This window comes from Triticum aestivum, chromosome 7B (genome assembly GCF_018294505.1).
Source record: "Triticum aestivum cultivar Chinese Spring chromosome 7B, IWGSC CS RefSeq v2.1, whole genome shotgun sequence".
Taxonomy (NCBI): Eukaryota; Viridiplantae; Streptophyta; class Magnoliopsida; order Poales; family Poaceae; genus Triticum; species Triticum aestivum.
This window is the reverse complement of record NC_057813.1, coordinates 217,449,285-217,458,368: the sequence shown is the minus strand read 5'-3', so window position 1 is coordinate 217,458,368 and position 9,084 is coordinate 217,449,285. Positions and strand designations below refer to the sequence as shown.

Sequence of the window (9,084 nt, the reverse complement as noted above, 5' to 3'; positions counted from 1 at the left end):
TGACGCCCGGCGGTTTACAGAATACCGAGGCCAGGTCATACACGTGTCCGGCTCGGCTTCTACCTTTCCTAACTTACAACACAAGTTTACACAGCTCATGCCGGTTTATGTTTATGGGCTCTAAACCGCCTTTGGGCCCTGGGCCTCTAAGCTTCAATGGTAGAGCGTCATACTCCTTGTCTTCATGAGCTTCAATATCGATGAGCGTAAACCGGCCCCTCCCCGGCGGTTTACACTCAGTAGTTATATCCCCAACAGCCTGGGAGGTATCGGACGTCCGATCTCGGTCGGTCGTCCGGTCGTTGTAGATCTCGTCGGCTGGACTGTTGGGCTGGCTGGAGTTCCAGGTGTCGGACGTCCGGCGTAGTCCGGTCGTCCGGTGGCTGTAGCATGTAGCAGCTCTGTTTCTTCCGTCTTCTCTTCCACGCTTCCCTCGCGGATGGTGTAGTTGTTCCTTGGCGCTTGCACTCCTCCTCGTTGTCCGTAGCGTTCTGATAATACCTATGTATGCACACGAGTGGAGTGTTAAGTAGTATACCATCCTCGAAGGGGTCAAGTGAACACGTGTAAAGGAGAATATTCACCTTTATGTATGAGAAGTAGAGGTCGCACGTGTCACTTGCCAAACGGACTCTTGACATGGTGATGACCGTAGGATGCTCTGCATCGGAGTGCGTTGGTCGGGGTTCAGACCAGAGGGTGAGGCACGCGGCGGCGCGCCATGTGGGAACGTGATGTTGGGGTTGAATCGACCATGCGTGTCACCATCGGAGTAGCTAGGCGAGGGTGCGTACCCCCAGGGCGGCGGTGGCGGCAGAAGTTGGCCGGCGACGCATTGACTCCCCCACGTAGCTTGCGGGCCGTGGCCGGGCGGATTCATCATCCCCGCGCGAGACGCCTCTGCCTGCTCCACCGCCGCCGCCGCCTTGGCCTTCTTGGCGTTGAGCCTGTTTCGCCGGTCGGTGGTGACAGCCTCCCGGCGCTGAACCTCCGCCCTCCACTCGGCGTTGGACACGCCCGATGGTTTTGCCTGCGGCGCCCTCAACGTCCTCTGTTTCGGCTGGGTGGAATCGGCAGTGGCAACGGGGCGAGGGCCCGAATACTTCTTCGGCGGCATATGGTGGCCGAATGGCGGGGCGGGAGGAGATGACGGGGCAGGAGGGGGGAAGCAATGTGGAAATGGAGGGAAGGGGGGCGGGAAAAGGCTTACGCGCCTTTTCACTTCGACCGGCGCCCACAGGCGGCTGGGTTCGGCTCAGGTTCGCCGGCTATTATTTCGACCCAAACAGGCGATAAACAAGGACCTGTGGGCGTGACTAGGCTGATTTTTCGCCGCCGGTGTTAAAAAATGCGCCCTAAGGAGCCTGTTGGGGGAAGGGAGGCGAGTGGAGATGCTCTAAAGAACCATTGTGTCAGCAGTAGTGACATGTCTGTCTGTCTATCATCCATCTAATCTCAATCATTGTCTGTAGAATGTCCGACCATTCTAGTGAAATTGTACAAGTACATTTCTTTAGTGTGCCAGCTCAATTTGGTGTGCTGAGTCCTGCATTCTGCACCTTACTGCTTCTCACCATCCCCGGTACATCCTGCATCATTTATTTGCATCATTTATTTGGTCAATCTGCTCGCTCCTGACTATGAATACTCTAACTTAACTAGAGATTATAGTTAATTTTTAGCTCATGAAACTCTAGCCAAAGAGATGTTTGGATGACAGGGTTAGATTGGCAATAATGCACTAGAAGAACTAGCTCCAATTAATACCTCTTGGGTGGGATAGTTTTTTTGAATGGGTTAATTTTTAGCTCATGAAACTCTAGCCAAAGAGATGTTTGGATGATAGGGTTAGATTGGCAATAAATGCACTAGAAGAACTAGCTTCAATTAACACCTCCTGGGTGGGATAGTTTTTTTTGAATGGGTTAAATGCGACGCTCAAACTAGCCCTCGGCTCCGCAACACCGCTCCTGAGTAGCCGGTGTGGCACCACACTGAACGCGTTAGCTTCACGCTTTCCTCGAAGCGGAGCGGAGCGGCCAGTAGGTCATTTTCTCGGAGCGACCGAAATGACGCTCCGCGCGCTCCGCATCTACGTAGCAGGGAGTTGAGAAGTGAGCAGAGGGCTGCCAAACATGCCCCAACTATGAGCATTCACTAAGGCTATTTTGTTGCTTTGCATAATTTAGTTGTACCTTCCTTGCAAATGACTAATCTACTCCTAACTGCTATCTCAATATAGGGAAACCCCTGCCTACCAAACAATTGTTTTTATACTTGTGTGGTTCCCCAATCGCAAGTGTAAGTGGCGAAATACTTTGCAGAAGGAGCGTCGACACACTTCAGGTTAACTCTGAAATGAGACACTCGAACGAATGAGCAGCGAAACCACAACACAGATTCTTAAGGCAGGACCATCTATTTCCCGGAAAGCACACACTATAATATGCAAAGGTCTAAACATGCATTGTTCTTGACAAGAAAAAATATTGCCTGGCAACCTCAAAACTGAAATTTCTCTAGTTTTTAGCAACTCCAAGCACATGCGTGGTCTAACCAGCCCATAGAGCTGAGCAGACAAGCTGGCCCTTCCGTGAGCGCACTCCGGGACTCCTATCCTTCCTTTGGGTACTGCTCCAGTTCAAGCTTTCTGTGATTGGGGAAACCAATTAGATTCTGCTGCGTGGACACGAAATTAAACAGTGAGATGCAGATGTGCTTACGCTTTCTTCTGCTGAAGGCTTGGTCATCTTAGAGAACATATTGCTGTAGAATTTGGCATCCTTCTTGTTGATTTCCTTGATCTTTTCCTTCAGAGTCTTGTATGTCAACTTCACATCCCTGTCAGTAGCAGTGACTTCGTCAAAAATCAAATCAACATGGTGTAACCTTGTAGGTATCAGATTGAGGTTTAGATAATAGACCCTTCTGTGGAACTTGCCTGTTTTCAGGATCTATTTCCAATGCCTTCTTAATGTCGACCTCTGCTAACTCTAGGTCCGCAAGCTGAGTGTAAGCTTGAGCCCTTCTGTACAAAGCCTTAACATTTCGGCTGTCCAGTTCCAGAACCTGTCAAGAAAAGCCAGATGTTGCCTTGGTTTGTTATGAATACTAAAAATACACTATTGCAAGATCATCATCAGTGATAAATGTACCTTGGTGCAAAGCTTTTCAGCTTGCTTATAGTCTTTCAGCTTCAACTTGCAGGCAGCATTGTTTAAGTTGCAGGTGATCTTCAGTTGCTTGGATTGCTTTTTCTCATCCTCACTGAACGAAGTGTCATACTCAATGAACTTTGCAGCCTGGGAGTAAATGGATTTCAGATGGTCAATCAGGCACCATAAAGAAGTCGAGCAAAGATAAATGAGAACACAAAGGATATGTTTTACATATGTAAAACAAAAGGAAGACGTCAGACCTTCTCATAACGCTTGGAAGCTCTGGCATATTTGCCTGACTTGAACAAGGCATTCCCCTCTTCTTTCTTGGTTCCAGCTGCCTCAATCTTCTCTGAGTTGTTCAAGTCCCATGACTCCTTATCCTATATATCAAAAAGATGCTCATAATTTTGGCTGTACACAGAATGTTGAATCAGAAGAATGCACATTAACATTTCAAAGAGAAGCACACCTTTACAAATGATACAAGCTCCACTTCGTAAATCACAGTACTGTTAGGTGGAACTATAGCATCCTGCTTCGACTCCGTTGAGCCATAAGCATATTCAGGAGGAATAGTGACAAGAGCAACCTCGCCCTTCTTCATGTTTAGCACAGCACGATCAAGACCCTCAATAACCGCCTCTGGAAATAGAGTATAAATCAAAAGGAACAAACATATTATTCACACATCACAGTGTAACAGTGGAGTTCAATGGAGATTACTTGATTTGGCCAAAACATGCACAGACAAAAGCAAAGAGAAAAGGCACCTTCATCAGTCTTAAATTCAAATGGCTCTTGTTCATCATGCCCCTTCTTCAAGAATACTGTCCCATCTTGAAGTTTTCCAGTTATTTTGACTGTCAATGACAAGATACAATTCAGTTATAACTTATTACAGAACAATTAGTTCATACTCAAACGCAGTGCAGCGTGTAGTTAATACAATAACCATCATGGTTAAGCTCATATACCTGTAACAACTGCACCCTCATTGGGACGTTCATATCCTTCGCCCTCCTTGAGAACTTTTTTGAGGATCTTCTTATCATCCCCTATTTCTGTGACAGTCTTCCATGAAACCAGCTCAAGGTCAATAACAAGGCTGGCATTTGGTGGCACAGCACCTCCCTCACCAGCTGCTGGTCTACCCATCTCACCAAATCCATCTGCCATTGCAAAAGTTCAAGAACCTGCCCAGAAAAAGGGAAACAATGCAAATGAAGGTAGCGTCAAATAGGCTTACACTGTGGCTTGACCGCGAGGAGCACCTTCTCTCCTTTTTTCATGGTTTTAACAGCTTTGGCCAGTGCAGGGCAGAGGTGTCCTGAAATCAGATTCCAATTTGTTAGCAAGAAGTGGACTGAGCACAACAAGAGAGAGAGAGAGAGAGAGAGAGAGAGAGAGAGAGAGAGAGAGAGTATCACCATCTTTAACAGTAAATTCAACCCCCTCAGACTTGGACACAACAGTACCATCCTCAAGCCGAGCCTCATATTTCACTACAGCACAAGAAAGGTCAGTTACAGACATAAGATGGGGAATAATACATGTGATAGGAAGCTGATTCAATTAGCAAATTACCAAATACTTCATCAGGATCCTTTGGGTTCTCCCATTTATCTCCCTCCTTCAATATCTTCTTGAATATGCCACCATCTTTTGCAATGTCCCTGACACTGGTCCAAGAAAGCAGCTCAACATCGAACTGCAGCGTGGCATTGGCCGGAATAGTTGGAGGTGAACCAGATTCGCCATAAGCCAATTCAGGAGGAATGGTGAAAAGAGCATTTTCCCCTTTCTTCATGGTCTTGATGCCTTGATCCCATCCCTTTATTACTTGACCTGGAGATAAGTTGGCAACAAAGTAGCAACTGAGTAACGAACACACACTAGAATGTGCAATCCCAACATCATGGAGCATATAGAAACAAACTTGCGGCGATTAACTTGTTATAATAAATGATGAGCATGACCAAACTAAAGACAGAACAAGATTACTCCCCATTGGCACCGAAATTTGCTGAACTAGCATTTAGTTGGTCATCAGCAACTTTTGTCAAGCAACTACAGTCCACTTATTTTTCATGAATGGTGAGCATTACCAAAGCTCAAATGCTCGCGGGAAGTTGTTTAGCACACAAGCACATTAAAGGCCCAAAACAAACTTGCCTGACAAATGAAGGATCTTTTAATAATTACCCAATTTAACCAACTACAAGAAACACCATAATTCTGTTATGTACCGCACTAGCCAAAGGTAAACATGTGCAGCACACTGTTCACAATCAAACATGTATGTATAATACAAATAAAGGGAGGAAGAAATGAACCTTGTCCCAACTTGAACTTGAAAGTGTCATCACGATCACGGCTGGAGTCAAACTTTTTACCATCAAGGAGGGTGCCAGTGTAATGGACTGAAATATCAACACAATGGTACATCAGCCAAAATTTACCTATCCAAATCCTCGCCAACAGGATGAAGCAGTTTATACACTCCTATAAATACATAGATATAAATACACTCATATAAAACTCAGTAGGTGATGATGGTGTTTCTGTCATCGGTCCTTTTTGACCATCCGGTCTTGCATCCAATGCATACTTAACTTGTGGTAATTTTGAAAAAGATCCCTGCCACTCTGCTACACATTTGCAGAAAACCCCTCTGTATCCCCAGATCAGCCCCATCCCTCCCCCACCTCGTCCAAAGAAGTAAGAGGGATAGATTTTGGTGAAACCTAACATATTTTTAGTGATATATACCAAAAATAGTATGTTTTTTTTCAAGCTTGTGAGCATGTACCAGTCTATTTTGGATCCATCATAACGCACTGTCAATTTGCTAGTATACATAATCTGTTTAGGCATGGAACAATAAGTAACACAGCAGCAACAGCAACAACAATAAATCCCCCTAATGAGCACTCTCATTAAAAAAACTCTCATTGTCTCATTATTCAAGCGCCATACGCTTTCCGCAGCAGGTCATAACCATGTGGTAGAGCTAGCAACAACAAACGATGCTTGAACACCTCAAGGACCAAACTAGCATAATGCTACATAAATGATTGAAACTTCAGACAAATGTCACAAAAACGATTCAAAATTCACAGGTGACAGCATGAGCGAAGCCGTCTGCAATTTACTCCTAGTTTCACCACTAAGGCACTAACTACGCATCCCACAATAAAACATCTTGGTAATTTCAAAACTTCACAGACCGTGTCACAGAAATGATTCGAACTTCACAGATGACAGCATGAGAGAAGTCATATGCAATTTTCTCCTAGTTTCACCACTAACTCCGCATCCCACCAAAAAGCACCTCACTAACTCCGCATCCCACGCATCACAGCATCGCAGCAACATTCAAAATTCACAGGCTACAGCGTTAGAGCCAGTAGCTCCGCACCTCACAACACTCCATCTGAATCCTAAAGCGGGGCAAGGGCTGGATCAAGCTGCGACATGCCATCTGCGATTTGGGAGGAAAACAGTAGCAGTAGTAGTGCGGATACCTTCGACCTCGTCGCCGACCTCGGGTGTGTCCCACCCTTCGCCCTCCTTGAGCAGCTTCTTCTTAAGCCCCTGCTTCCCAATCTCCTTCTCCTCGCCCACCTTCATCCCCGGCCCTTCGGCGCCGCCGAAGTCACCCATCCCGTCTCCCATCATCATGTCGTCGCCCGCGGGGATGTCGAAGTCGTCGTCCATGGCGTGGGATGGGTGAGATCTGAGGTTTGTGTCTTGGGGGAGGAGGAAGGGAGCTCGCTAGGGTTTGGACTTCGGAAGGTTCGAGAGCGAGAGAAAGAGAAAGCACGAGGGTGAGATGATGAGGGTCAGGGTTTAAAGAAGAGAACCAAATTGGGCTTCTAGAGTGTTCCGGGGGAAATTAGAAATGGAAAGTGAACGGCAGCAGCTGCTTCCAGATTTGGTGGGTAGCATCGTAAATTCGTAATCCTCCCTCTTGAGTGTGATCACGTGGTTACATTTCATCAAATTCAAATCCCCACGTACAGGCCATGCGTTTAAAGCTTGTCTTTCGGAGCCTCTCCATATTGTAGGATTTTTTATGAAGTTTGGAGAAAATTGAATTCAAAGGACCTTTTAGAAAGACCTTTGGGTTATAAGATTTACCAAATTCATATAAATACTTTATATGTTGTGGAGGACGCGGGGGCGAAGGGGCACCGAGGAGGAAGGGGCGGGACGGGGAGGTGGTGGTTGGCAGCGATATGGGCTGTCCCTGGCGATGGACGGGAGGTGGGGCGGTCCGCAGGGAGGAGAGAAAGGCAGTGGTGGTAATCCTGATGGCACGTCTTGTGGAAAGACGTCAGCAAACTCCTGCAAAATGTTAGTGACAGCAGGGGGCAAAGAGGAAGGCACGTCCACGAATGAAAATAATGCCTCCTCATCTTCCTCACCCAAATAAGGCTTCAAATCTGCAATGTTAAAGGTGGAACTAACCCCAAAATCTGCAGGCGGGACAAGTTTATATGCATTATCTTTTTTTTCTTCTTTCCATAATATGAGCTCAAATCCCTCTTTTTTAGCATAACAAGATTTTTATTCCATTAGCAACATTTTACATAGAGGAGTGTAAATGGACTCACACTTAGACATGAAAAATAACATCCCTACCAAGGGACCTGTGACTGAAGAAAGACACCTAACAGTTAGAGGCCTATTCTGAATTTTGAGAGTTAGCTTTGCCTAATGGTGAGCCTTAATATTACAGTGCCTGTTGACATGATTGGTCCCGCTGGAATGGAAAGTTGGGGACGACCGAATGGCATGCATCCTTGAAGATGAATGTCGCATTTGCCGCCGATGCCAAGGCAAAGCTATCCGTGTAGAAATATGGTTCTTGTAAATGAAGTGCTTCAGCTAGCATGGCAGCAAGATGCAATCCAAATGCTTCAGCCTGGAGGGGAGGCGATGCTGGTGGAGACAAAGTAGAGACATGCAGTTGTTGGCAATATTGATTGCCTCTAGTTTGGGTGATGAAGCCAATGCCCGCTGGAGATGATTGGACATTTCCTTCGTTTTTTCAAGCCACGTCACAGAAGATGGCATTGCCCGCAAGCAGAAAAATATCCCATTGTGGCACCACCTGTTGGTCTACCGAGCGAGTGGAGCGATGTTCGTGAGGAGTCAACATATCTTCAAGCTTCGAGCCCTGCATGATTGCATTAGCTACAGAGAACACATGTGATGGTTTGCAAAATTTTCTACCAAATAGAGCACCTTGTCTTCCAAATAGACCACAAAAAAGTGTATAAACTAGCGACGTTGATATGGGATGAGCCAAAGTGAGCAAAGCCTGAATTATTTGAGGAATTGAATGATGATTTGTTGCAATAACCTCTATTCGATGAACAAAGGAGAGGAGAACCATGCAGCTTTAGAGAAACGACACAGAAAAAACATGTGCATTTCATCTTCTAAAATACCACATCTAACACATTCTTCTACAATATGTTTGGAGAAATTACTTGCTCATTTACCAGCGGGAAGTGCTCGGCGAAGAAGCCTCCAAGCAAAAGTTTGAACTCTTGGCACCATCTGTTTTCCTTGTCATACCTGATTAAGAAGAGCAACAATCTACTGGGGAACTATTTTTGGTATCTGGTTAGCCGGTAGAGCAAGATTATTGAAACAATGTTTGTAAGCACTTTTTGAAGAGCAATCACCTGCAGGAGTTAGTTTCCAAACAAGCACATCCTGCCCCGAAGAATTAATAATTGGAGTTTGTAGAATAGCATTGGCAGTATGTGAAGTGAACAAAGAGTTGATTAAATCTACGCTCCAAGTTTTCTGGTTCGGAGTCCAAAGGTCCTAAACCGTAGCAGGATAAACAAAAGGAGATTGTTGAATAGTCAAATTATCATAAATACTTTGCCATTGAGAGAACCAAGGG

General features: G+C 45.7%; 1 protein-coding gene across 1 annotated transcript; it reads right to left on the bottom strand.

Moving 5' to 3' along the window:
• Window positions 1-2,288: 2,288 nt before the first annotated feature.
• On the bottom strand, window positions 2,289-7,082 carry LOC543314 (70 kDa peptidyl-prolyl isomerase-like). Its single transcript, NM_001405783.1, has 13 exons — window positions 6,686-7,082; window positions 5,495-5,581; window positions 4,746-5,006; window positions 4,589-4,663; window positions 4,408-4,488; window positions 4,136-4,330; window positions 3,932-4,021; window positions 3,631-3,803; window positions 3,419-3,541; window positions 3,156-3,302; window positions 2,942-3,069; window positions 2,724-2,841; window positions 2,289-2,650 (listed from the first exon to the last, which is right to left on the bottom strand). Exons 1-13 carry the CDS (start codon window positions 6,876-6,878, stop codon window positions 2,642-2,644), a joined length of 1,680 nt encoding a protein of 559 aa, NP_001392712.1. The 5' UTR covers window positions 6,879-7,082; the 3' UTR covers window positions 2,289-2,641.
• Window positions 7,083-9,084: the final 2,002 nt, after the last annotated feature.

Excerpts from the sequence above, each read along its gene's own strand:
- LOC543314 (NM_001405783.1), bottom strand. The coding sequence starts at position 6,878 with ATGGACGACGACTTCGACATCCCCGCGGGCGACGACATGATGATGGGA. Across the intron at positions 5,007-5,494 it reads CAAGTTCAAGTTGGGACAAG|GTCAAGTAATAAAGGGATGG; the intron begins GTTCATTTCTTC and ends ACTTATCTCCAG. Across the intron at positions 4,331-4,407 it reads CCTCGCGGTCAAGCCACAGT|ATGGATTTGGTGAGATGGGT; the intron begins GTAAGCCTATTT and ends TTGCAATGGCAG.